This window comes from Nannobrachium achirus, assembly GCF_963921795.1.
Source record: "Nannobrachium achirus genome assembly, chromosome: 6".
Lineage (NCBI taxonomy): Eukaryota > Metazoa > Chordata > Actinopteri > Myctophiformes > Myctophidae > Nannobrachium > Nannobrachium achirus.
Window position 1 is genome coordinate 58,512,590 of NC_137815.1, and position 26,917 is coordinate 58,539,506.

Here is a 26,917-nt window from a genome sequence, read left to right on the forward strand (position 1 = left end):
TCAAACAGAAGCAGCGCGAGGAACAGGCAGAACCAGACGGCACTGAGTGCTGTAATGCTTTGTCACAAAGATTGTATTTAGTTATAATATTCTAAATGAACTAAGCCAGTGGTTCTCAACCCTTTTACACCAAGTACCACCTCAGAGAAGAAAAAAATAGCAGATATACAAGCTCACAGCGCGGCACCGAGTGCCGCGCTGCGAGCTTGTAGATCTGCTATTTTGGGGGGGAAAAAACGTGAAAATTTGAATTTTGACCCGATTCTATAAGTGTCTTTTGAATCTTTCTAAGATTTTTGGAAAAAACCTATGTTTCTATGTCAGCAATCTGGCCAGCCATCGTCAAAGAAAAGGTCCTTTTCACTTAACTGGAGCTCAGTTAGTCTGTTCTTGAGAGACTACTATGTCAGTGGTGCTCAAACCTTTTCATGTGAAGGACCCCCAAAATGATAGTTATTTGGCCACGGACCACCATTTCAAAATATCTAGTTCCAGGGACCCCCCAGAAACACAATTTGAGTTACAAACGTTCGCTTTGAAAATACATATATTCAAAGATTTGCACACATTTTCACGACTTTTTCAAAAATAGCAGATCTGCAAGCTCACAACGCCTCTGTGAGCTTGTAGCTCGGCTATTTTTGGCTAAAGTTCTCAGAATAAGGACACTAGGGTTAGAGTGGTTAATATAAAAAAGGAGAAAAAGGTTTCTAACACACAAAGATTTGGAGGACCCCCTATGGTAACTCTGAGGATCCCCTAGGGGTCCCGGACCCCCTGTTGAAGACCCCTGTGTTAAATGTTGCTGTTGTGCTGTGTTGCAGGGTGTTATGTGTCCTGTGTTAAATGTTGCTGTTGTGCTGTGTTGCAGGGTGACCTACGTGTTCTATGAGCAGTACCTGACCATCGTGCAGGAGGGCCTGTTCAACATCTCGCTGTGCCTGCTGCCCACCTTCGTGGTGTGCTGCCTCCTGCTGGGCATGGACCTGCGCAGCGGCGCGCTCATAGTATTTCTTAATAAATAAAGTATCACAAGGGCAGTTTTCAAAATACATTACCATCATGATTATTTTATTATCAAAATGCATTACATCTCTTCTGCTTCTTAAATCTTTTGGAGGGGTGGGGGGTTGTGGTTGAAATAGTTACTATGCTTTGTGTAAAAAATAAAACAAACCAACAAAATAAAGAAGGAAAAAAAATGCAGCGCCTGGTTTTTCAAGAGACTCCGGAAGTAGAAGTTAAAACAGGAACAGACTGATTAGCTCCCAACCACCCATCCATGTGGTCACTCAAGACCCCCCAAAAAAGAACAAAAAGAAAAGAAAGCAAATATCATGCAGTAAATTTAGTGTACTATATTTTTCTCCGTACAAGTTTCTATAACACATTTCTTTCTATACAAGTACACATATACATGTTGTTGTATTTGTGTAATTTTAGCTTGTATTTCTTTCATTTTAAGGTGCTGGTTAATTTTGTGTCTATATATTTTTTAAGTCTTCTTTCAAAACATTCATGTAACATGTGAGTACCCTTCTGTCTGTTGGTCAAGGAAGCATGGTGGAAGGGTGGGGGGCAAGAAATGACCAGCGTCTCGGTTCATAACTTCATAAGCCTTCCCAGTAGCCCAGTGCTCATCCTGGGTCATGACAAGTTAAAACGGTAAAAACGTCTGGTCCAAATGAGCTACAAATAATGCTCTGCGTTCCAACTCTCGTGACGAGCTGGCAACAGCATTGGTGTGAGGTCCCACTGCAGTGGTTGTGGCACATGACTCCATATAACTGGACTTGTTTCTCTCGTATTCTTTTTCCTTTATTAGAATTCAGTTGGTGAGGAGAGGACCCTAGTAAAAACTAAACAGGGCTTACAGCATTCTGTGGAAAGGGAAACTTTATGAAGCAGCACTTGCGTAAAAATACAAAAACAAAAAAACTAAAAACAAGAAAACAGAACACAGCAGCTTTTTCTAGTTGTATATACCATCCACACCATCCCCAGAGATCTCCCTCCCCCATTTCTTAGGTGGTATACGGAATGCAAGATTGATCAGAAGGAAAAAAGAAAAGGGCGAAAAAAGAAAAACATATATATTTATATATATCTTTTCTCAATAAAGTTTCAAAAAGAAAAAAAAATCCTACAGGATTCAAGACAGGAGACAAACCCAACAGAGTAAAGAAATAATGTCAGATTCTTAGCTTCTCTTTTTGTTCCGGCATTCCAATACTATCAAAGAACAAAAACTATAACGTTTGTGTAACATTTTGTATCCAACCTGGAAAACGGATCCCAAATGACATAGTTTAATGACAAGATGACCGTAGCCGCTCTTAGGAACATAAGTGGATTTCAGATTTATTGGAAAAACAAGACTGCAGCACCATGAATCATAAGACCTGTACGTCTCAAATACAATATCGCAAGTCTACAGTGAAGTAGTACTAAAGTGAAAACCAAACAAACGGTCAAGTGGGGATAAAAGAACTGAATCAAATCAATGTTCATTAGAAAAGATGGAGGCTTGAGAGAGAAAACGTTTTGAGAAACATAGAAAGCTGGTAATCACATGGAATGATCCTGATCAGGAAGCTTTTGTCCCTCCCAAACGCTTGGATACATCTTTATAACGGATGAAGGACATACAAACTGTCCGTTTCGTTTCCCCTTCCAAAATGAAACGCTTATATTCTATACTGCAGGACAGACTCGGCTGATGCCAAATCCCAGGTGTTAACTTCGTGAGGGAGGAGGGGGAGGGGGCAAAAAAGAAGGAGAAAAAAAATAAACATTGATTTGAGTTATGTTTACATCTCAATATTTATGAAACATAGGTACCAAGACAACAGGTACACTTTTTAAAACTTTGTACAGATACTCATGTTGAAGATTTTACTTTCAAACATTACGTAACCTGTTTGCACAGTCCAACATGTCAGGAAACACCAGGGGCAATTTCAAGTTACATTATGATTTCTTATTTTTCAGAATTTGTCCATTATTTTCTTCTTTAAATCGCTTATTCCATTGATTCCTTAATGATGTCGAAAGTCAATGATTAGCTTTGTGCAGAATGCAGTAATTTTGTTTCTCAGAAAATAAAGAAAGAAAAGACCAAAAATAACAAAAGGAGAGATCCATACAAGAAGTCCTGGCTCCTCTTAGGTCTGTACATTTCCCCTCACTGAGCCCACACACCACAGGTTTAGGGCTTGAGGAGCTATGCAGCCTCACGCAAACACTCTCTCGCTCACACTCACTCACGCACGCATGCACACATGCACTCAAACAAGGTCCTAAAAGCTTCCTGACTGTGTCCTTACTCCTGATCCCTGGAGAGGCGGGTGCTGGAACTGAGTGAGGGGGGCCCCGCGCTGCGGGTAATGTGGAGCTCCAGAGGCTGACAGGAGCCTGGAGCCTGCCTGCAGCACCGCCTGTCCGGGACTTCCCGTTTTCAGGCTCCGAGGCGCCTGCTGCTGGCTCAGTCTAGAGGTCTGTGTACCCAAGTCTGTTTTAGTCTGGCCATGGGTCCGAGGGCCTGGGCTGGGTGAGCCCACTAAGCCACTGCTGTTCAAGAGGTTAGCTTTTAAGTGGCTGTTGCTGTAGCCAGGGGCTCCGTCCATACTGCTGCTGCTCTGCTGGTGTAGAGAGCCCCCTGGTGGCCTGGAGTCTGAGGACGAGGAGGTGGGAGTCTGACTGGGGTAGGACGATGAGGGGGACTGGCCAGGGTGGGACGAGGAGAGCCGAGGGTAGAAGCTCTGGCCTGAGGAAGAGGGGGCGCCAGAGGGACTATATGAACCAAGGAATGGAGATGAGGAGCTCTGCTGGAGGAAGGATGGGCTGCCTGTCTGACCGTGGCTCTCTGACGACTGCACACAACCAAACAGAACACGCAGTTACCAAATCTGAACGATACTAAGCATAGTTAGTTCCAACCTCACATTGTGATTGGTTTCTAGGGAGTAAAGATATCTCCTGATAACAGCACTCTTAACAAGTGGATGCATTATTTACCTTTGCATTCCAAACATAACTATTGATAATACATCTGTGGTAGGCCTATAATCGCATTGATACACTCAAGGTCATGATATTGGCACTGGTATGAATGATATTGGCATTTGGCACTGGTGCGCTGATCTACACTATGAGACCACACCAGTGCTGCAATATAGGACTCATGTATTATTTTTTTTAAATAGCAGCCTACACTGTTCTTCATGATTTCAAAACCTAAGCACTATTGTGTGAAAGTTGAAGTGAGGTTTAGCATGAGGCAGCCTACCTGGTGGCCATACACAGAGGGACTGTATCCGTGTGGACTCCTCATGGGAGAGGTTATGGTGCCTGTCTGGACGTCGTATCGATCTCCATCTGTTAAACATGTTCACCACAGACACTTTCACCATACCGGCCATTTCAAGGTTGTTGTTTACATCTGGCTCTGTCTGTATGTCCCGCGTCTGTATGCCACTCCCAGCACATCCCACATTGGCCATGATTCGCGGGACTCTTAATGAAATTAGCTCATAAATAGCACCGCTCACTTCATGTGATTTCTTTCTTTACTACCCCGTTATTGGTGAAGGAGCAATTTATAAGATATTAAGCTGCACTGGTAATGCTAAACTACCACATAAGATTAAACGTTCATAACATAAATGATAAAATGTGTCTGTGAATCCATGTCATACCAGGCTCCTTGTCTCCTGGCACTGAGCCATCCCCCCTTTTTAAAATGCGCTCCATCTTGATGCTGCCTCTCAGAACTCGTTCCAGGACGCCCTGGCCTTCCCGTAGTCGTTCCACGCTGGTGGGCACCATCCTGATGGAGAGCAAATACGCTCAAAACATAGCATACAACCATGGACACAACACAGCAACCATAGAAAGGCCAGGCATAATTTGTAACTAAACAGGTTGGACATAAATCTCACAGGTTCTCAAGTGAACCTGTGTTTTGTAAACCTTCCGAGTAATGTTATCCGGTTTGGGCGTGGGGCGGCTGCACAATAGAAAAGTTAAGCTTTTGGTCATGCTTCACTTGAAATCACATTTATATTATATTGTAGCGTCGGTTGCCGAACGGGAGCTCATCGTCAGGTTTTCGGCAGCGGGTCGGGAACGTTATCGACCGAAAACTGGAAAACTGGACTTGCCCGGTTTTGTTGAGTCGGTCCCTTGCCCGTCGGCAGTGAAATGAGCCAACGAGAGCGGATAAAAGACAACACACAATCCGCTGATAGCTATCTGTTTGGCATACATACTGTTTCCACACAGTCACAGAGGACACCGAGACAACACACTACACACAACTAAATAAAGTGGGCTAGTAATAGTGCAGCAGCTGCCCGTGTTGTTGTTTTTTTTTTTCTTCTCCTCTGCACGGAGAACAGTCACGTACAGAGTGCCTCCGTGCCTACTAGTGGTTAGATTACCTCCTCTTTCAGCTGTGAAAAGCTGGATGTGTGCTTCAGCTTATGACGGTGCGTGTCGAGCATAGCAGACATACAAGCTCACAACGCTTCAAGTTCCGACATGTTGTGAGCTTGTAGCTCTGATATTTTCAATGCGCGACGTCACACCATCGTATCGTATGACAAAATAATACAACTGCACACAGCAGCGGAGGCAGAACGCTGAAGCAGCAACAAGCTGTTGTGAAAGTGTCAGATCATGATACAATTTTAAAGGATTATGATTGGTTTTAAAGGTTGTTCTACTTTATCCAAATAATAATAGGCTTAATAACAGCATTTTCCGACAGCGACGGCATGCAGGGACGATCAACTATGGAGTGAAAATAGCCTTTCAGACTACTGCCACCTCCTGGTTTGGAATGGTATTTCATGCGATCTCTCCGCGCATGCGCACAATTGCATACAGTAAGTACAGTCGGCATACAGTCGGCAGACGAAGTTCTGTGCAGTTCTTTGCAGTCCTTTGCAAGTTCTTTGCAGTTCTTTGCAGTCCTTTGCAAGTTCTTTGCAGTCCTTTGCAGACTTTTTGGTGTGGAGAGGCCTTAGGCCTCTCCACACCAAGCACACATCCAGCTTTTCACAGCTGAAAGAGGAGGTAATCTAACCACTAGTAGGCACGGAGGCACTCTGTACGTGACTGTTCTCCGTGCAGAGGAGAAGAAAAAAAAAACAACAACACGGGCAGCTGCTGCACTATTACTAGCCCACTTTATTCAGTTGTGTGTAGTGTGTTGTCTCGGTGTCCTCTGTGACTGTGTGGAAACAGTATGTATGCCAAACAGATAGCTATCAGCGGATTGTGTGTTGTCTTTTATCCGCTCTCGTTGGCTCATTTCACTGCCGACGGGCAAGGGACCGACTCAACAAAACCGGGCAAGTCCAGTTTTCCAGTTTTCGGTCGATAACGTTCCCGACCCGCTGCCGAAAACCTGACGATGAGCTCCCGTTCGGCAACCGACGCTATCCGCCGCCTTCCGCCGACGAATCTGTGCGGTTAAAAGTGGCCTTAACTTGCGGCAACCATACCTGCTCAAAATTGCATCTTTCTAGTTTTCACACCAACTTTCAATACCCTTTTACAGAGATCATCAAATAATATTTAACGAGCCCTGTAAAAGGGTCTCGGTTATACATGCATATATATCTTCTCACTGTCACTCACCAGTGGCTGTTGCTCTCCTGAGCCCTGTGGTCTGGGGGGCTGACCTCCTCTATTTGGGGGATGGAGGAGTGGCCCGGGGAACTGAAGGAATTGTGCGGCGAGGCAGGGGGCTGCAGCTGGTGGTGGGGGTGATGGGAATCCTGGCTGTAGTGGGAGCCTGGCCGGGTTGGGGTGTTCCCCAGGGAGGAGCTGCAGGCCCCGGGCTCTGGATCACGGCTGCTCCCCTGCTTCCTCTTGCGGTACTCCAGCAACGACACCTGTGGAAGGCATAGGGAGGACAAGCACTCGCATCAGACGTGTCCAGTTTGAGAGCAGATGCACAGCTTTGAGTTCAGTCCTGACGTTATACGTACACTTTCATGTCATGACATGTACAGCACCCACAAACACACACACACACACACACACACACACTGGAACACGGGTTGCATTGCATCACATTTGTGTTCACCCCAAACTGTATGGAAGGATAGTCGAATCACATGCAACAAGTCAACATACCTGGGAAAAGCACCTGTATTCATGTTTAAATGTCAATGGTACCTCATTTGACTGAAAATAACCAAACCTCAAACAACATGGGAATGACATTTTGGCATGAGAATGACATTGGATGTAAACTGTTTGCATTCCACAAGCCTACTTACTGAAGTCCCGTCTTGTAGCACATGCCACAAGAGCACAAACCCTGATCCATTTCATTCTTCCTGACCACCAGAAGTGGAGCTTCTTGCAGTGGCTACTTCCATCTCACACATGTGCAAATAATTAAAACATTTATTGATTAATTAATGATATCAACACAGTCACCCGTGACATGGGAGGACAGAGAGCGAGCCCCCTGTATAAAAATCGACAATGTCCTATGGTATGTTCGTTCTATCGTCTCCCTTTTGTAGCAGGTCAAGATAGCAGGTCAATATTATTTTGAAGCTAAATCACTTGTTGGGTTGGTAATTTTCATCCACCAGACGCTGCGACAAGCCATTCCAATTTCTCCATATTTTCTGCACGCTATTCAGTAGTGGTAGTAGTGGTTTTGCCTGCTGGACTGGAGGAGGTGTTTTCACCTTGTGGGGGTACAGTAAGTGCTATTCTGTAGACCTGCGTCGTGCTAGCTCTCGGAGAGGCTGGCCATAACTGGGTGGCACTGGCACTAACATCATTATTTCCTGGCAGTGTGTCAGATGGTTTGTGGTAAGCATGTGTTAGAGACTCCCAAACTGTGGTGCGTGCACCCCCAGGGTCCTCTAGGGGGTGCATGACATTAATGTGAGAGCTCAACAGGCCTATTGTACATTTTGTAAAAAATAAAAACGTCTATAGATAGATTGGGTTGTCTTCTTTAAAGTGGCTTTGGGGGTGCGTCATCTACATCAGGATGTAGAAGGGGAATACATATTTGGGAACCGCTTAGTGGTTAGTGTTCTTATGTGCCTCTATGTTATGCAGAGGCTATAGTGTTTCTGCTAGAAGACTGTTTGTTTATTTCTATTTAGCATAGTTTAAATAAGATACTTTTAAGCAGACTTGCTGCTGGACCAACTAGAATACCACTGTTGCAGTAGCTGACGCACTTCTGCTGCCGCATTACATTACGTTACACACATCACTGTTGGGGTCACGTCTAGGGGTTTCACCAACTAGTCAATTACTGTTTCCAGCACCGTAGTTAAGACCTGAACCCCTGGGTGCCGGCCATCAGAGGGTCAGGTAATGTCCAGAGGAGTCAGAAGATAATTGGCTACTCATAGGCTAGCAAATCAAGCGTCAAAACACGAAACTCGTCAAAATCGTTACGTGGTAGAGAATGAGTTAAGAAATACAGCCTTCTCCTTTGGGTGTCACGCATACTGACTGCACCATCCATGGTAGTTCTGCTGGGCCTGCTCTCATTGCCTCCCCTTTGGATCTGGGTGAATGGTCTCTACTTGGACCCAAGTAGCACAGAAACAGGATGGTCAGTGTGCCCAGGCCCTCCAACATTGGAGGAAGAGAACATACTTGACTGGGATCGGGGTGATACTCTCCTGGCCTGCAATGCCAGAAGAGCTGTTTGAGCATATAAACATGCTGAAACTCTATGAATGTTCTTAGAACTTAGCACCAGCAATGCGAAATTGGCCTGTTCTCATCTGGTCAGACTGTCTGCTCTGGTGGTTGATTTGATAAACTGTAGATCAGTGTCGGCGGATAATGCAGCAGCTAGTCAATTGGGAATTCCCTCAATTTGTGAGGCTCAGGGCTGTGCATCTTCTGGGTGTGCCGAATGGTGCAGAAGAAATGGATAATCCACCCACAGTGCTGTGGTACCTCCTTAAGGGGCCAGACCTTATGTCTCAGATAGAAGGGTGCATATGGCACCTGACTCCTGGTTGCTTACAGCTGAATGATCTTGTGACCAGTCAGTGTGGTCCACACAATTCAAGAATCAAGAATTTGTCACCACTCATAGAAGGTACAATCCAAGTGGTTCCATTGGGCAATGGTTGTGAAGTCTCTTTAAAAAAGCAAAAACATTGTTTAAACGTTGGTGAAATTAGTCATTGTGCATATCCCTTGTCACTTTACATGGTTAAAGATCACAAAGGCTTCCTGTGCCCAAGAATGTCAAGTGCCACTCTACCAGGATTGTGCCTTAGAGTTCCTCTAAAAGACATTTATGCCCCTGCTACCAGTGTTTCATCGTGCATTTTTGCCCAGTTCTGTTGCTGCACCCCAGGCTGTTGCAACAGCCATCTTATCAACGGCTTATGTCCCTTTAAAAAGGTGAGCGTTCCTCGTGACCCTTCTGGTATAAGTTATCCAATGCTAGAAGTACAGCCTCTGGCGGTCAGGAAGAATGAAACAGAACGACACGTTACGCATGTAACATAGGTTCTATGAATTCTGGATGACCACCAAAGTTCTGTCACTCGATGAGTGTTGAGATTCTTTTGAAACCGATTAAGGGACGACCTAGGAGGTGTAAGGTCTGTCATCCCAGGTCACAGGTGGCATTGTTGGGATAAATTAATTGAGCTGCTTGAGATGGCAACATCTAGTAGTGCAAAAGCACCGCTTCTGGCAGTCATCCAGAATTAGCATAACCACAGCTGCGTAACTCTTGCTTTCATCCATTGTTAGTAACACACATCATTTGAGCAAACAGGCAACTCTGAAATTAACCACACCACGATGCAACCACTTGCAAATGAAAAACAACACGCACAACAAACACACACAAACAAACAAAAAAAAACATTCTAGTCAACATCAAGACCCCCGAGTACACACGCACAATGTATACGCCTACACTAGACAAAAAATGAGAATGAAAGAGAGCTCATCCTGGCTTAATGTCATCATGGCACAAGCAAGACACTGGAGGGACCAGCGTGGTACAGATGGACAACAAGGACAGAAGACACTGGAGAGAACAGTGGCACAGATGGACAACAAGGGGAGAGGGGTGGGGGGTGGGGCAGATACTGAGATGGATGGAGAGATGTTTGAAAGCGTTGAGAAGATATTGAAGAAGGCAGCTGCAATGTGAGGAGAATGGCTATTGATAGATTTCAAAGAGTTACTGGGTGCCTGTGAAGGCAATTTGATTATTATTTTTTTAAACACGATGGGGATAGAAAAATGTTTTCATAAAGATTGCAAAGTAGAATTTGGTATACTTTCAGAGGTATAGGCTTATAATGAGGGCAGCTGGTTCAATTATCTTTGATGGCTGATAGATGGACTCACACATAGGAAAGAGCCATGGATGAAATAGAGCCTAAACTAAACGGGGTTAGTCTAAGTCTAGTCATCAGCCTCCTTCATTGAGGCAATGGATGGATCTAAACACACTCCATGACAGCTGAACTGACTAACTTTAATTGAAAGATTCCTCTTCAAAACTGTGCAGTAAGAGAGTGGCATTGTGGGAGCATGGAGTTGGGTGTCGTATGCGGATGCAAAAAAACAAACCCAAACAAAAAAAACAAACATATTTACATGCACACTTCTATAGATGTAGTTGTATAGGGAAAATATTCACCATATTTTGTACTGGCTTGTATTCACTTCTTACAGCTATAGCCTGGTAATCTGGTTTCCCTGTCAGCAGACTAATGGTAGACTGGTTGGCCCTCTGCCTTGGAAGAAAAGTGGAAGAGAGACTTGGCAAAAAAAAAAAAAAAAACTTCAAGGTGCACCGAGGACGAGGGAAGGGGGAGTGAAGGAGAGGAGGAGGGGATGGGAAGGAAGGGTCAAAGCGACAAGAGTCTAAATAATTTCAGAAACTTTACATCCACCTAAAAATGTTTTTTTGTGTATCTATATTCCTAGAGTGTGTTGTTGTTGGTTTTGTTGATTGTTGGTCAATTGAGGCAATTGATATAACAACAACAGTAAAACAAGTAAATGAGCAGAAACAGAGCAAGAAAGGAAAAGAGCATATTGCGTATCTTGAATTTACACAACTTGCAGGTATCACACTTAAAGAGCCACTCAAGAGGTTGTGATGAGGTCCACGACTGCACCTTTAAAACGAACACCTTCATAGTGCTGCTTCATCCAGACAATAGTAATAACAGCCATACAACTTGCCTTCTTCTTTTGTGGTGGGTTGCTGGTGTGTGGTGGTGTGCCGCTGTCTGGGTAGCCTCCTCCGTAATGCGGCTCGCCATAGGGCGACATGGAGCCAGGACCCGCCTCCCCTAGTAGTCCCTGGCCACTCATGGTACTGTAGAAGGAGTCTGCCGGGGAGAAGCTGCCCTCCGATTGGGAGAGACGTCTGTCTGTGGCTGAGGGGTTGCCCAGGTTGGCGTTGAGGGGCGAGCAGGTGTATATAAGGTTGAACTCTGTCCTGAAGGCCTGCTCTCTGCTCTGGGCGAGAGGGCCCGGGTCTGTGGGGGGGCACGAAGCTGGGGTGAGAGAGCCGGCCCCTAAGGAGGCCGAGCCCAGGGACTCGTGGCCTGGCGGCCCTCCGGAGAGAGAGAAATCGTCCGAGGTCATAGGTACAGGGCTCTCCGAGCAGCAGGGGAGGGAGAGGTCAGGAAATTGGGTCCGTGGGCCGTCAAAGTCAGTTCGCAGACATGGCTGAGGGTAGAGATGTAAAGACAGCAGGAGCGGACAAGGAGCAGAGGGAGGAGGAGTCAACAAACAAAATTAATTGTTGGCATCAAACAACATGCATCACTAGCATCAAACAAGGTACATCGCTATCCTCCCTATACTTTATTATCTGTTAGTGAGGGTGAATGCATTCAATTGTGAATGGCTACCTCAGGAGAGATGGACTCTGGTCGGTGGACAGGAGAGGCCTCTGGGGAAGATATGTTCTGGACAGAGGGGCAGAAAAACATGGTTAGTGACCAAAGTATTCCCAATAAGGAATGTAATTGTGTATCCTGAGTAAAGGGCATGTGGATCTGAATGCGGGTAAAGGTCTTTGATATACTGGGAGTGCGAGACAATGGTTTCAACTCAATTGTGTTCATGTGTGTACCTCGAACTGCAGTGGCGTGTTGCAGCGGCTGGTCGGCAGTGAGGGCAGGGGCGAGTAGGCAAGGCCATTGGGCAGCAGGGAGCTGTGACACGAGGTGTTCAGCAGTGGGTGCAGGGGGTCCTCGGGGAGTGGGGGCGTGATGGGCGACAAGGGGCGAAGCAGGTGCTCCGAGGGCACCGGGGCCATTTCCGTGGCGTACTTCGAATGCCGCTTCTTGAAGGGCGCGTTGACTTCTGGAACAGAGAGGATGGGAGGACAGGGACAGACAACGCACTTTAAACTAACTCAAAACACACTGTTTAAGTTTAATGAAAATGGCTAATGGGAGTGTAAGGGGGACTGCTGGTGTTGAATGAATGAATGAATGGAGGGAGGGAGGTACCGTTGGACAGGGGGTTGGGCGTGGATCTGCTGCTGGTACTTTGGTGCGAGGAGGTGGACTCAGTGCCGTCCTCCAGACTGGCCGAGCAGCTCTCATCCTCCGCCTGTTTGATCCACCTCTGTGATACGACAAGGACAGCAACACACATAACAGGAACGTTATCCCTTCACTATTTTAAATGTGTTAATAATACATATACAATATATTCTCATTACTTAATCACTCACATGGAAAGTGCCACAAAATGATGTTTTTTTTTAATCATTAATAAATGCCATGGCGGTCAAGAAAATAAAAAAAATGAAGCAACATCTAGCACTAACTTAGAGATCACTGTACATAGGCATAAACAATATTCTGTAGACCCATTTGATTCTACACCCTTGTTTTCTGACCTTCTTGTAGCAGCCGTAGGTGCCGTCCATCTGGAGCGGCCGAGGTCGGCGTCTCTCAGGGTTGAACGGCGAGCCGAAGCGTATGTAGTGTTTTGGTGCGGTGCATATGAGGGGAGAGTGGGCCAGGCCGGGCAGCATGTTGAGGGTGGTGGCCAGCACCGTGGGGTCGGTGGTGATGCGCAGTGGTCGCTCGATGGGCACCTCCTGCTGGAATTTATCCCCGGCAGGGATCTTGTCATTGAGCCACTCTGTCACCAAGTACTGGGGGAGGAGGAGAAACCAAGATTACATTGCTTGTACTTGACCAAAACACAAAGCCAAGCATGCCGACGATTGCCAATTGTTTTACGACGTGGTTATGGTTTATAACCTGATGAGCACGGAACTCCATGTATGGAGATAACTAACATTGCGGACAGAACGGCCCATACAAGGAGATATGCACGTGTGTCGTGTTTGATACCATGCAAAGTCACTTCGCACAGGTGTGATTTTCCAGTAATTTCATGTAGAAATCAAAGAAAGATCTACAAAATTCCATGAATTAGAAAACGAATGTTTAAGAAGTAGTGAAAATAGCCAATCTACAAGATCACAACTGTTGCTGTTGTGAGCTTGAAGATCTGCTATGTTCACTAGTTTGGGTCCCGGGCAAATGTCTAATTTCTCTTTTGGGTCACAAGATAAAAGGTTTGGGAACCACGGCTCTAACCTTCTTGGTCTTGGGGTAGCGCACGTTAGCTCTATTCAGGCATGTGGGACCGTGGCTCTCCGCTTCAGGGAGCTGACTGGGCCCCAGGCTGCTCTCCCCTAGCCCGAGCTCAGTGCTGGCTGGTCCCTGGAGCCCTTCCTCAGCCAGGACGGATCCTTGCTCAGCGGCTGCGGCGGCGGCGGCCGCTGCAGCGGCAGCCGCCTGCTGGGCCAGGGCCTGCCTCTGGCGGCGTGCGCGCTGTGACGAGCTGGAGCGGTAGCGCGACATGCGGCTCTTGGGACGCGGTTTGGTAGAGCGGGCCGGGGGAGGCTTAGGGGGACCGGCAGGGGCAGGGAGATTTGAGGTCAAAGATGACGCCGCTCTTTCACCTTCTATCGATGACGAGGGTTCCTGTAGGAGGGGGGGTGCTGCGTTAGTGTCAAGACAGAATTAACTCATAATGAATAACGAGGAAGAGCTAATTTCCCCATCAGAAAGAAGTTCCACTGACTGTGATGTAGGTGGTGCGACGGGTACAGATTCCCAACGCAGTGTTATGGGGTCCACCACTGTTTCCCCCAGTGGGGTTCCCTGCTCCTTCCTCTGGCTCTACACCCTCCTCCTTGGGCTCCTCTGCTCCACCCAGCCTCCTCCTCCTCTCCAAGGCCTGCAGAAATAGAAAAAGGAATATAGAGAAGCAGGTTGCAGTAACACTGTAATGCTACACTGAAAACATTGTGTCAAACGGCCACTAAGGGCTAGTGCTAAAGGAAGGGATTATTTTAGATGTATAAGTGACATACTCTTCTGCTGGAAAGGAGAACCCCATTTTCGTCCACCTCCCCTTCCTCTCCCTCCTCAAGCTTCACCCTGTCCAGAAGTCCCTCCTGCGCACACGCACACACACACACACACACACACACACACACACACACACACACACACACACACACACACACACACACACACACACACACACACACACACACACACACACACAAGCTCAGCCTGGGCAGGGAATGCAAAGCATTCAAAATTCCCACATATACTATGCGGTGAGGCCACACAAACAAACATGAACCCTAACAGCAATAATCAACAGAGCAAAACATGCCACTAGGAGGTGACTCGCTTCCACTCACATTTTCGACATTAACTCACAAAGTGACACTGCTACTAATCTAGCCGCCCACCTCTGTGTCGCTGGCTCCCTGCAGCTCCCTGGCGTCCCCGTGCTGGTCCAGGTGCTGGCTGCTTTCGTCCGAGGTGCCCCCCGTGGCCAGGCCACCTTCCAGCTCTCTCCTGCGGGCCGCCTTCCTCCGCCGAGTCTCTGCTCCCGCCAGTGAGGGCAGGGTGGACGGGGAAGGGGAGCTGAGCAGGCTCTCCCTGGGGCTCAGGTTGTGCTTCTGCACTGGGCAGTTTGGTTGGTTGCCCTTGTGACAAGCACAGTCCACCTTATAGTTGCTGTCAGTTTGTTATGAGAGAGGAGAAAGACAGAGTTTACATTGTGACAAAATGACAAAACAAACTTCAATTTAATCCATTTAGGCCTAGAATTATTTGATGCTTTAACTATTGAAAATACCAGATATATTTTTTGCAAGTCTTTGAATATATCTTTTTGAAAGCGAACATTTGTAACTCAAATATTTGCTTCTGGGTGGTCCCTGGAACAACATATTTTGAGATGGGCGGTCCGTGAGCCAAATGCATGTCATTTTGGGGGTCCTTGGCATGAAAAAGTTTGAGAACCACTGATTTAGAAGAAGGATTTAGAAGACATTTATGGAATCGGGTAAAAAATATTCAAAGACTTGCATGAATGTTCAACATTTTTCAAAAATAGCAGATCTACAAGCTCGCAGCACGGCACTCGGTGCAGTGCTGTGAGCTTGTATATCTGCTATTTTTTAATAGTTAAAGCATAAGATAATGGTTAAAGTAGTTACAATCTCAAGTAACACAGATTTCAGGCCTAAATGGGTTGTGAAACCCAGTGTTAACAAGGGTGGGTACGGGATGCATTACTAACCAGCTGTTGAACTCAAAGTCAAATCCAATGGTGACCTCGGCATCCTTGGTGATTTGACTGACAGCATAGATACACAAGTGGATCATGCCCTCTGAGATCATATGTCGCACCTAGAGAAAGTGCAGGTCATGGAAATCTATTTAAATTATACCCTCCAATAAAGCAAAGGATAAAGGAAAAAATAAATGTATGGTTGCCAGTACCCAATCTGTTTAGAAATGAAATAACTGACCTCAGAATTGGGCGTGCAGGACCTCCTGATAAAGCGGGCATCATTCCCAAAGGTCCGTGCATCCACGCACATCTCCACCTCATTGAATTTGGAGTAAAACAGCACAAAAGGGTAGGGCCTGTGAAAAACACAATCAAAACCATGTCAAAATTGGAAACGGGACAACATTAAAAAGTAACACATAACAGGTGTTGGTTAAAAGTCCAAGACAAACAAAGCTGAACTGCAATCCTTGTCATTCTGGACATTTGTCCTTTGAGAAATATAAATGTTAACCGTCAGCTGTGTCAAGCCCAGACAGACAGATTATTGCAGCTCCTTACTTTTTGAAGAAGTGCCCGTTGACCTCAAACTGTTGTTTCAGCATGACCTTGCCACGGTATTCAATGATGAGGGTGTCAGGCTCTAGGTTCTTGGCTGCTCGCAGGATTTTCCTGTGTTTCTGAACACGCGTTACCCGTCCCAGCTGGAGCTGGAACGAACACAACCCATTATTTACCTTGAACAAGAGGAGGCTCAGGAAGTAGCCGCCATGTTACATTGATGCATGAACCGCACCTTCACTCCAATGCTGCCAACAATATTACCAGCTACTCAAAATAAAGAGGAGAAACAGCTTTGCTGATACAAGCAGTAACTGGGTGAGTAATGGAACTGAGCAACATTTACCCTATCTACCAGGGGTGTTTATAAAACATAAATAAAACTATGTGTTTTTATAGACAATGAGGTAATTGTGAAACTTGGCAAATGATTCAAACATCTTATTTGGTCAGTGGCTACACCTTTGCCCTCATCTTCCGGACCATTACACAATGGTTAATATCCGGAACATTGGAACTCCCATCTCCACCATCCACCAAACTCACAGAGGCACAGTAAAATAATAGAGGCCACTAAATACAGCCCAATGCATAACAAAGGCATTATAATTATATCTATAATATAATAATGCAGTGCTATTTGCCCTCATACAACCCTGCCCGGTTCTCTTTGTCAGCGGCTGTTTGAAGCCAAAGAGAGTCAGTATTGGTTCTTGAAGGGAAAGATTATGCTTAAGGTAACAAAGTCCAGAACAAATTGTGTATCCGCTAAAGCTATTCATAAATGGAAAAGCTGTGAAAATCTAAAAACATGTAGCTCCATAGGCAAATGTAAGATAACCTATAAAAGTAATATGATAAAAAAAAAAAATACAGCAATATATAATACAATAATAAAATGCATAAAAGAATAAAATAAAATAGAAAAAAGCAAGAAGAATAACAATTTATAATTACAGGTCACGACCTGAAAATTGTTAATAATGGAACCATTTAAATTTCATAAATATTGTCTTTGTTTTGTTTGATTATTCTGCAATAGTTTTGATAAATACAATGAATTTATAATAAGAAGGGTAGGCATTATGAGCTCTAGCTTCAGCCTGCACTTTTTCGGTCTTGCAGTCTCATGATGCTCTGTTTTTGTTTTAACTGTTTTTGTTTTTATTGTATGAAATGTTTTTGTTTTTATGAATGGAATGTTGTCTTAAATGTATATGATTGTGACCGAAATAAATGACTAAATTACAAACGAATTGTCCGTCAGACTGACCTGCATCTGGGAGCTTAGCACTGTGTTGTTACAGGCCAGCTCTGTGTGGTTGATGGTGTCCGTGGTGTCTGCAGAGGCCTGCCCAGCGGCGGTGCATGACGACGAGGAAGAGGCCAGCGGAGACGTGGAGTCTTCTTCCTCCTCCGTCTTGGTGACGGCGCCCGTGGCGCTGGTGGAGCGGCGGCGCTTCAGCAGGGTCTGAACGTCAGCACTGTACTGGTTGGCCAGCGCCTCCTCGTACTGGTCCGTCCACTGCCGGATCTTGGTCTCCCAGCCCTCAGCAGAGTTCTCGTCCAGCACGTTGGCCTCCGTCGTAGAGTTCTGTGGGGCGAGGGGGTTGCACACAGGCTTGTAAGAGGGGCTCAGAATGAACATTTACTCCAGTCCCAGATTAGTCTAAGAACAAGCAGCTTTGGCAACATGGTGAATACAATGTGGCTTTAATGATGACTCAGAGGCAGAAGTGAAATTGGTTTCTGCCAAGGTTAGAAATGTTAAAAAGAAAGTCTCTTACTTTCATCCTCATGGACTTTCTAGAACCCTCTCTGAAGGCCTAAAAGAGAGAAAAGGGAAATTAAGTAATGTATGTACAATACAGTACATGACACTGTCATCTCTCTGTTGTTACATGAGGAAGTTCATGCCACTTCTGTTTTATGGATGACAGAGCAATGTCAAATGTTCATAAGACAAAGTTCTATGGCATTTCAACACGGCAAAATTCAAAGTGTTCAATCTGTTAATTTAAATCCTTGTATCATGTTCAACACCACCCTCACCTTCTTACCCCAAACAGATCACCAACATATTTATTTCACTTAAGAAACATTACCTTCCCCTGACCCAAACTATAATTTACTGCTGTAGAAACTCAATCATGTGTTTTTTTTTTACATCCAGGCTTGATTACTGCAACAGCTTCCTTTAGGGTACTACCACTAGTCCTCAGAGTCATCAATAAATTACTGTACAGTATGTAAAAAAAGCATCACTGCCTGCCTACTAACCAGTACCAGATCCATCCAATCTAGCTCCCCCCTACCTCTCCAACCTCTTCCACATCATCATGTCCCCTCCCACTCCCTCAGGTCCAGTGACGCCAAACTCCTCGAAATCCTCAGGACCAAGCGCTGAACCTGGGTTGACAAGGTTTTCTCAGTTGCCAGCCCCTCTCTGTGTAACGCACTGCAAAGCCTAAATCCCACCTTTTTAGACTTGCCTTTCCCAGTTAATCTATTCTTTTCACTTTTTTGTAGCCTCTATTTATTTAGATTTAATATAAACATTTGTTTTATTGCACTGATGTTGAATACTACCCGTCCTGCATCTGGGACATGAAATAACCGGGAAGAACACAGGAAACTGACCATCAATGTGTCCAGGGGACGAATTATATTTTTACCGGTAACACTTACACTACATTGTAAACACCACATCTTGAAATCAAAAACAAGCGCCAAATGTTTACAATGACTGTTAGAAAGCCCACTTCGTTGTGTAATAATCTGTCTGTTTTTGTCTGCATCCCTAAGTTTGATTAATTCTGAAAGGGTTCCTCTTTCATGTAGTTGACACCATCAGATACAATTGTTTGAGATAGAAATACAGGTATTTGGGTGGGCTCGTCGCATGTGGGTGCTGGGACTCATTGAAAAGGGTTAAAAATTGCTGTTTGAGTACCAAGATAGAAGCTCTATGATGCATTTTTATCATTATTATAACTAATGGTGTTTTTGGATGGGCTTGTCGCATGTGGGCGCTGGGACTCATTGAAAAGGGTTCAAAATTGCTAAATGGTGTAAAAATGTACTGTGAAACTCTTAACACTTTCAGAGTTGAATTAACGCTGCAGATTTACTTTGCGCTTTTCTTTTGCATCGTGAAGCAACCCGTTGTGTAAGGTGTTAATTTACAGCAGTTTGCAGGTCTGAGAATAGAATAACAGTCTAAACATACGAAAGAACACTGAATGTGGTGTTGCACCATGCCAATGTATAGGTCTTAGGTATCTGCCTGTAGTCATGCACACACCTTGACCTTCTTGCTCTTGGGCGTTCCGCGGGTCTTCTCCGTGCTCTTCTTCCTCTTCTTGGACTTGTTTCTCTTCACACGTTTGACCGTGAGTGTGATGCTGGTAGGCGTGTGCTGCGTGGCCGTGTACGACACTGTAGAGGGCGACACCTCCTCGTCGCCACTCTCTGTCGCACTGCTCTCCCCGACTATGGACATAAGATTGAAAGAGAGCACATCAACGACGATGTGTACACAGGCAGCTTGCCCGGCATTACTGTTCAGGTTTCAGTACCAGGTTATTGTGGGTGAAATTGGCTCTGTCTAGCTCTCTCTAGTTATGTGCTCTACACATAAGGTATAAAATGCCATTACCATTCCAATATAGTGGACTGGTAACTATTAACTAGTATTTGTGTATTACTTTTATTACTAAAAAGAATTGTTTTGTTGTACATATTTACTCTCCAAAGTAAAAATTTCAAAGTAGTTGTATTTGATTGAAATGTATTTTAGGTGTATTTAAAATAATAAAAGGCAATACGAAAATACAATAAATGTAATGTTCAGCTGTACCTGAGACATTCTCTGGTTTCCGTCGTTGGCCCTCTGCACCTTTCCTCCTGTCCAGTCCCCTACCATGGAAAAGGAAAAGAAGGAGGGGGGAAAAAATCCATCAACAGTTAAACAGTCAAACTGTTCAGAAAACCAAGTAATTCAGTGGTTCCCAACCTTTCAGGGGGTGACCCCCCCCCCCCCGGGGTGACCCCCCCCCCCCATAATAAATCATATTTGAACTTTTATTTGATGTATTACAAAAGTCCTCAGACTGTTGCCTCACTGTTATCTGCCCCACACTTAGGGCTGTCACAATTATTATATAATCGTCTAATCGTGATTATTTGACATAATCGTGATTATTTTTCATAATCGTCATAATCGTTTCCAGTCAAAAATAGTGGAAATAGCAGATCTACAAGCTCACAACGCGTCGCATCGCTTGTAGATCGGCTATTTCCACTATCAATGTTCTTTTTTAAGTATAAAGTTGTCAAATATGTCATATCTACCATGTGCAACTTCAAAGCCTAAAAGCCAAACAGAAATGTAATCGTCAACGACAAAAACACAATTAAATCGTTAATCGCAATTATTTGAGAGAAAATTAATCGTCATGTAAAATGTCATAATCGTGACAGCCCTACCCACACTCTCCCCCCCAAAAAAAGAATCATGTGGCGACACACAGGTTGAGAACCACTGCAGTAATTCACCATGGTAAGGCATTTCACAGAGCCACGGAGGCAGAGGCTGACCTGCAGCTTTCACACTTGATGAGCAGGCCGTCCTGCGTCAGGCTGCAGTGACACCAGCCGGCCACAGTGCCGTCGTCCTCGGAGGAGCTGTCACTGTCCGCCGAGTTGTCCTCGTTGTCGTGGCGGTAGCGGGGGTCGCGCGCCACACCATTGAGCTCCATGCGGGGGATGATGGTTTGGGAGAGCGGGGAGGCAGGCGGGGTTGGGGGAGGGGGCGCGCCATAGTTGTGATCCTGACAACACACAACGGAAGACTGTTGCATCTTCAAACAACGGGGTGTTCAGGCAACCAAAAACAAAAAAAAGGGAAAACGAAAAATGGAGACGAATGAAAATGAGGGCAAAGGAAGGCATACGAAACAGTACAGCTGTTAATAAAGGGCAGTTTTAACGTGCTGCGATCACAGAGGATCGTCACCTGTATGTGCCGCCATGTCATTCATGAGACACTGTCAACACTAGCTCTTATTTGTTGTGGGCAATAAGACTGTATATTATTTTAAAATGACATTATATACCCACTTTCACATTTTGTAAGCGGTGCTCGCTGCTTCTACCTCTGACATGTGTGCATGTATGTAAACTATGTACAGTATGTATGAATACAGCATAGCCAGTCAGCCAGCTGAAACAAATACAAAGAATACAGTGTTTATCTCAATCAATTGAATACTATAACTTGGATTGCAAAATGCTACTGTAAAAAACTAAATCAGAAATCACTTCAATCATTTATGCAATTGAAGCCATGATAAATGCAATCACTGTTATGTGGGCATGAAGAAAAGTTGCTGAACCTTTGTCATCCTATCAAGGGGCTATAATTAGAATCAGGTGCGCCAAAGCAGGTGCAAATAATTGGAACAATATTGATTCTAGACCACTGGCAAGTCTATGTAGGACAGGCTGTTACGCAAACTTCAGTCCAGGCGCTAAAATGGTCTCCAAGAACTACAAAGTAACATCAAGGGTTCTAACAGCATCTCCTGCCCCAGGGCCCTGCCTGCTTGTCATCAGTCTACCATGAATTTCACAGAGGCAGCTTGACGAGCATGTGAAGCTATTTGAAAAGAAATGGACTGAACTGAAATATTATCTTACAACAAGCCAATGATTCAAAACAATTCGAATTCAATAATGGTTCAGAGAACCAAGCGGGGGTTATAAAGACAGAGGCAAAGCCAACATCTTGATCCTCTAAAAAACATTGAGACTCTTATTCTACAGCCTGACTTGACCCGATTACAGCATGCCAGAAACAGAAAGCCCTCCGACAGCACACGGCTGTAGTTGTGTAAAGAGAGTGGGTAGAAATTCCTCCCAGTTGACATCAGAGACTCTTAGAAATGGAGTCTACATGAGTTATTTCTGCCAAAGGTGGGGAAGTTAGAGGTGTATTTAGTGCTCTAGTCTAAACAAGGACATTTCCGATATATTTTGTTAGAATAGTTTAAATGCCAGTGATGTTTGTTGCATTAGTCAACCTTAATCCGTCAATATCCACATGCACAAGCAGTTGCATTTGAAGGTTCAAAGCGACGTGTAAACTCACAGCATATGGTAGTCCCCGGTAACCATGACTCTGGGCGCTCCCACAGCTCTGGTTGTTGTAGTTTTTCTCATTCACGGCAGGGCTAGCTTCCACTGACTCAGGGCTGGGAGAGAGAAAAGAAAATTGATGAACAAAACAATATGTGGTCGGTGGTCAATGAATAAGCTGCTCAATGACTGCAACTACAATGTAAACAACTTAGCAAGAAAAGGGAATTCACAACACAGACACAACCTGCAGTTGGCCACTAGATGGCAGCACAACTCAAAACATCTTGTCCAGAGGGAGCCTGGGAGAAACACAATTCAGGAAATGGAATGTGGGCCGCCATTATGTTATGCAACTGCCATTGCCCTTTTAGCTGAGGTCTGGTCAGAGAGCACAACCTTGCCTTCAGTTAACGGACTACAGCCCTCTGTAGTGCTGAAGTAAGCTCAAATGTCAGAACAATCCAAACAAGAAATTGTTACATGCGAGATCTGAGATTTTCTTCATGTCGGGCAATGCCCATTTTCACCTCAATTTAGATTCCCCTGGCTACAGCTAGGGAATAGGAGAAAACAAGCAGAGCCACAAATGAGTTGGGGGGGGGGGGGGGGGGTAGAGGAGAGAAGTATGGGGAGGGGGTTGGAGAAGAGGGAAACCTATACCAGCTAGCTGCATTCCACGAGACCTCAAATCACGTCACCAGGCTCACCTCCATGGTGGCAGCGCCTGGTCCTACTTAGACTGTCTGGGGCTATTTCCTCAGACACTGCTCAGCCCAGCAAGGCCCTGATGTGGAGACCCGATAAGGTCTCCCTTCATTACATAGGGGTCAACGCCCTATTTTAGAGGGGTTCTGTATTCCAGAGAATCCAGACAACCTTTTTTAGTTTGTATACTACCAACCCTGCCTGCCAGTTTAAATCCTTCGACTTTCATTTATCTCTGCCTGGTAGACACTGATCAAGTACACTTCTAATTTCTTCTTCTCGTCCCTCCAGGGCAGACTATCCTCACACAGAGGACAAACAGGTTTTGTGGAGATAAAACCTTCCAACCTTCTATTAAGGCACTGGTGTAGACAATATACTGGCAGCCAGGCAGTAGAATGTTCAACATTACGCACACAACCCCTACAGCCTGTAAAGCGAGATTTCATAACAACTGCGCCCCACCCCACCCCACTCCAGCAGCCAGAGCTAGGTAGGATATACTCACTCTGATCCAGCAGCCATATCTGAGTAAGACGTTTCAGGTGTGGTGACTCCCAACGCGATTACTATGCTCATGACGTCCAGCACAGCGACGCGAGGGAGTGGGGGGAAGAGGGGAGAGGGGGAGGGGAGGGGGAGAGGGGAGGGAAGGGATGGGGAGGGGGGGGTGGGGGTTGGGGGTCACGGAGTCCCAACCGCAGCGACAGACCACTCCAGGGGTGGGGCGCCGCTGAGCCGCAGCCCACGGCTCACGGACATGGGGAGACCTGGAAGTACAGGATGAGAGACTATTAGTTTTACACGCACAGGCTGAGGGTTTTAGGCAAAATATCATAGAAGCAAGCAGCATGAGTTGTGTGGCAGGACAAACAACACTGCGCTTTCACTGCTCTTTTCCAAGCATTTTGGTTTCATTTCATGAGGTGCCAGACTTTGTTAGAGGCAGTATTATACCGATGCATGGGTTAAAGCAGCAACAGGTCTAATTTATAAGGGTACAATGTGCTGCTAGATCAGTAATTAGTATGTCTACGAACCATGGCCATCACCAAGACAGGTACAGTTGGTTTCAAATTATCAATAAATAATACAGATTCATGAATTAATAACATTAAAAGAAGTATTCAGGCTTCAGAGTCTTGTAGCTTACTAGTCAAATGTCAAAAGCAGAAAACGTGTCTTTGGACAAGCGATCAATTGTTTTAACGCCTCACTAATCTGAAACCAACATCTAGACTAGATAGAAAGTTACAAACGCCAAATTGCCAGCCCCATTACACAATGACTGCTTCAGCTGAAGAACAGCTGACAGGGAAACAGTCCATACAATCTGGATGACCATAAATGTACATGGGCAAACATCCTAATATCCTTAGTGATCCAAATTTGCTGAGTCACATTGACAAAGAAGCTTTTCTATGTGGGGTATCGGGGAGCTTTTTAGCTCTCATTTCCAAGAATGTGGAAAGGAGAGCTATGATACAAGACAAAGAGCAATAGGAGCATCTCTTATCCATACAGAGGTTTCCGGTAACAATGGAAAACTATTCAGAGGCCAGAAAAACAACCCCCCCACCCCCCTCCCCAAATACTGGGCCTGTATCTTAGATGATGCAGTACCAACGAGAACCAGCGGGGGTAGCCTTTTCTCCCAGACAGCCCAGAGGGGTGAGTCATCCAGCATGAGGCTAGGCCCGTGTCATGTGATCGTGCACTGCTGGAACACTGACCCACACTCCTCGCTCCAATCTCTCTCTCTGTCGCTGTCCTTCGCTCGCTCACTCACTCATCCTCTCAGGCAGACGCGCAGCTAGCGAGCTCCAACTCCAGCTGCAAAAAGGAGGAACAGGGCTTTCCGTGCTCCTTTCACACGCTCGCTGAGGAAGACGACTTGGCTTGGAGCGAACTGAGGTCATCCTCCGGCCAAACGCATACATGCACGGTCCCACACACACAAATGTGACGTTCACTTTCACTACAACACCGGGCCAAAAGTCTGTGGTTACCTCTTACACAACAGAACATCGAGAGTACAATACTGAGAAAAAGAAGAGCCTGACATACCCTCCCCCCACCCCTCGAAAAAAGAAAACAGCCTGCCCAAAAGCCTGCGAGACATAGACGATTACAATGGTTTACGAGGAGAAACTATGCACAGCAGTGGCGTCAAGATGCATGACATTTCTGTTGTAGTACCCCTAGCTACGAGCTGGCTGCCAATCTCACTATCCACTGCCAAGGCAACCATAGCAGGGCTGGAGACTTCCAATAATGTCAAGGTCAGTTCACCATGCTCGCTGTAACTCACACACAGAACAGCAGCCTGGTTCTAGTAGAGACAGACACATTGGGGTAAGCAAAAATACATGACACATGCTTTATTAAGTTAATCTAAGGGAGTGCCTCTCAAGCTGGACACTGAGGGAAAAGGTGAGGTGTGCTGCTGCCTGCTTCACACACCACTGACAAAACACGCACAAACAAAGTCATATACCAGGATCTGACAAAACTATTTTTTGAACCGTTGTACCACTTTATGACTAGCCTGCATGGGCAGTACATCAAATCTCCAATAGGGCTGCAAATCTTTGGGTACCCCACAATTCAGATTCGATTCTTGGGGTCACGATTCGATTTATTTCGATTCTTTCAAATCCAAACGATTCGATTCAGAAACGATTATTTTGCGATTTAAAAACGATTCTCGATTCAAAACGATTCTATATTCAATTCATAGGATATCAGGATCTACTCCAGTCTGCTGGCATTAAAGCACAGTATATTTATGTAGCTTTTATAATTGTAAAGGTTTTATCAACCTATTGAAATAATGTAAACACACAAAGGTAAATCCAAGACAGCATGTATGATTTATTCATGCTTGCACACATTCTTTTAACTTGTACAAACACAACATAATATCTCATAAAAAATCTTAATAAAAAAATCTTTAAAAAAATCTAATAATATAATATCTAATAAAAAATGATTTTAGTTTCAAATCGATTCGAGTTCGAATCGTGTTTTTCCAGCACCCCTAATCTCCAATGTCCTGTATATATTATTACACTTATTTGGAAGATGTTGTGAAAGTTCCTCTTTTCCTTATATCCAACTGTATCTATAAAGCTATAATTCACCAAAACAATCTCCCTTATCATTCTCCATTGGTTTTACATTAATGTGTGTTATTTTTAAATCCAATTTTGGGAAATAACACACATTTAGAACATGGAGCTACATTTCAGAATTATGTATGGTCCCTACTCCCTATTAGGCTCAGGTGATACTTGCCATTTTCCTATCGTGATTTGTGGCCATTAGAAATCAGTGATAACATCAGCAGCACTGTGGTGGTTGTCACTTACATTACGCAATTCCGACGGTATCATGTTTTGCTTTTGAGACAGACTTAGACCTGTTGCTTGCAGAGATGGAAACTAAGATTTATGAGACTTGTTATTCGAGAGTATAATAAACGTTAATTATTGGACTAAATAAGCTTCCGTCGTCATATCCATAAGATTAACTATGGAGTGTAGAGTAACGTTATGGAGAAAGTAGATGCAAACTAATATCACCAGATTCACAACATTGCTCGTGTTATTTAAATGTTAATAAATGGCCCTCCTTCGGCAAAAGAAAACACTATTAATTTTCCCTTCCATCTGTGAGTGTTAAATCGCCAATCGGAACATGCCTAATCTGCATAAATATCGTGATCACACCGTCCAATTCTAATTGTGCCTAACTAGCTTCCGCTGTTCCGCATAGACCTCCAGTTTGTTAACTGGGGGAAAGAGACAAAGAGACTGATTATGCAACATGCTTGGAAATGGAGGGTCAATACAAAGGGTTAACAACGGTGACACATAACCCAAGATAG

General features: G+C 44.9%; 1 protein-coding gene across 3 annotated transcripts in view; it reads right to left on the reverse strand.

The window, feature by feature from the left end:
• Nucleotides 1-1,041: 1,041 nt before the first annotated feature.
• Nucleotides 1,042-26,917, reverse strand: part of LOC308286462 (histone-lysine N-methyltransferase SETD5-like) — a 36,648-nt gene continuing 10,772 nt past the window's right edge. The window contains exons 2-24 of one of the 3 annotated variants that reach the window (XM_080727493.1): nt 23,537-23,798; nt 22,334-22,436; nt 20,782-21,035; nt 20,042-20,100; nt 19,487-19,674; nt 17,970-18,008; nt 17,456-17,776; nt 16,183-16,331; nt 15,860-15,977; nt 15,628-15,737; nt 14,789-15,059; nt 14,399-14,482; nt 14,107-14,262; nt 13,617-14,006; nt 12,905-13,165; nt 12,510-12,627; nt 12,128-12,360; nt 11,904-11,960; nt 11,227-11,718; nt 6,646-6,902; nt 4,698-4,828; nt 4,289-4,377; nt 1,042-3,872 (exon numbers count right to left, since the gene is read on the reverse strand). In XM_080727493.1, coding sequence (XP_080583619.1) covers nt 3,300-3,872; nt 4,289-4,377; nt 4,698-4,828; nt 6,646-6,902; nt 11,227-11,718; nt 11,904-11,960; nt 12,128-12,360; nt 12,510-12,627; nt 12,905-13,165; nt 13,617-14,006; nt 14,107-14,262; nt 14,399-14,482; nt 14,789-15,059; nt 15,628-15,737; nt 15,860-15,977; nt 16,183-16,331; nt 17,456-17,776; nt 17,970-18,008; nt 19,487-19,674; nt 20,042-20,100; nt 20,782-21,035; nt 22,334-22,436; nt 23,537-23,607 — 4,524 coding nt within the window. In that variant the 5' untranslated portion in view covers nt 23,608-23,798 and the 3' untranslated portion in view covers nt 1,042-3,299. Of the gene's footprint in view, nt 3,873-4,288; nt 4,378-4,697; nt 4,829-6,645; nt 6,903-11,226; nt 11,719-11,903; nt 11,961-12,127; nt 12,361-12,509; nt 12,628-12,904; nt 13,166-13,616; nt 14,007-14,106; nt 14,263-14,398; nt 14,483-14,788; nt 15,060-15,627; nt 15,738-15,859; nt 15,978-16,182; nt 16,332-17,455; nt 17,777-17,969; nt 18,009-19,486; nt 19,675-20,041; nt 20,101-20,781; nt 21,045-22,333; nt 22,437-23,536; nt 23,799-26,917 lie in introns of all 3 variants that reach the window. The other 2 variants (XM_080727492.1, XM_080727494.1) reach the window with 2 other exon arrangements.